At 69.9% G+C, this 296-nt stretch overlaps 1 protein-coding gene across 1 annotated transcript in view; it reads left to right on the top strand.

Moving 5' to 3' along the window:
- Positions 1 to 296, top strand: part of LOC104078551 (cadherin EGF LAG seven-pass G-type receptor 3-like) — a gene marked incomplete at its 5' end in the record, with an annotated part of 33041 nt that overhangs the window by 19323 nt on the left and 13422 nt on the right. Inside the window, 2 exon segments of the mRNA XM_009580226.1 lie at positions 5 to 188; positions 282 to 296. The exon segment at positions 282 to 296 is cut by the window's right edge and continues 105 nt beyond it. Of these exon segments, the coding sequence (XP_009578521.1) occupies positions 5 to 188; positions 282 to 296 (199 nt within the window).

The following is a 296-nucleotide window of genomic DNA, read 5'->3' on the forward strand; positions in this document are numbered from 1 at the left end:
TCAGGCCTCCCCCCTCCGCCCCAAGGGCAGCGACCCCTGCCTGCCTTGCGACTGCTACCCGGTGGGCTCCACCTCACGCTCCTGCGACAAGGAGACGGGCCGGTGCCACTGCCGGCCCGGGGTCATTGGGCGCCAGTGCAATAGCTGCGACAGCCCTTTTGCTGAGGTGACGCCCAGCGGCTGCGAGGGTGAGTGTGGGCACAGCGGGGAGCTGGTGCCGCGGGGCTTGGCATCAGTGGCCTCCCCCTGTGACTGGCCCCTCGGCATGCATGTCTCCACAGTGCTGTACGACGGCC

The sequence above is a fragment of the Fulmarus glacialis genome, unplaced genomic scaffold (genome assembly GCF_000690835.1).
Source record: "Fulmarus glacialis isolate BGI_N327 unplaced genomic scaffold, ASM69083v1 scaffold20816, whole genome shotgun sequence".
Taxonomy (NCBI): Eukaryota; Metazoa; Chordata; class Aves; order Procellariiformes; family Procellariidae; genus Fulmarus; species Fulmarus glacialis.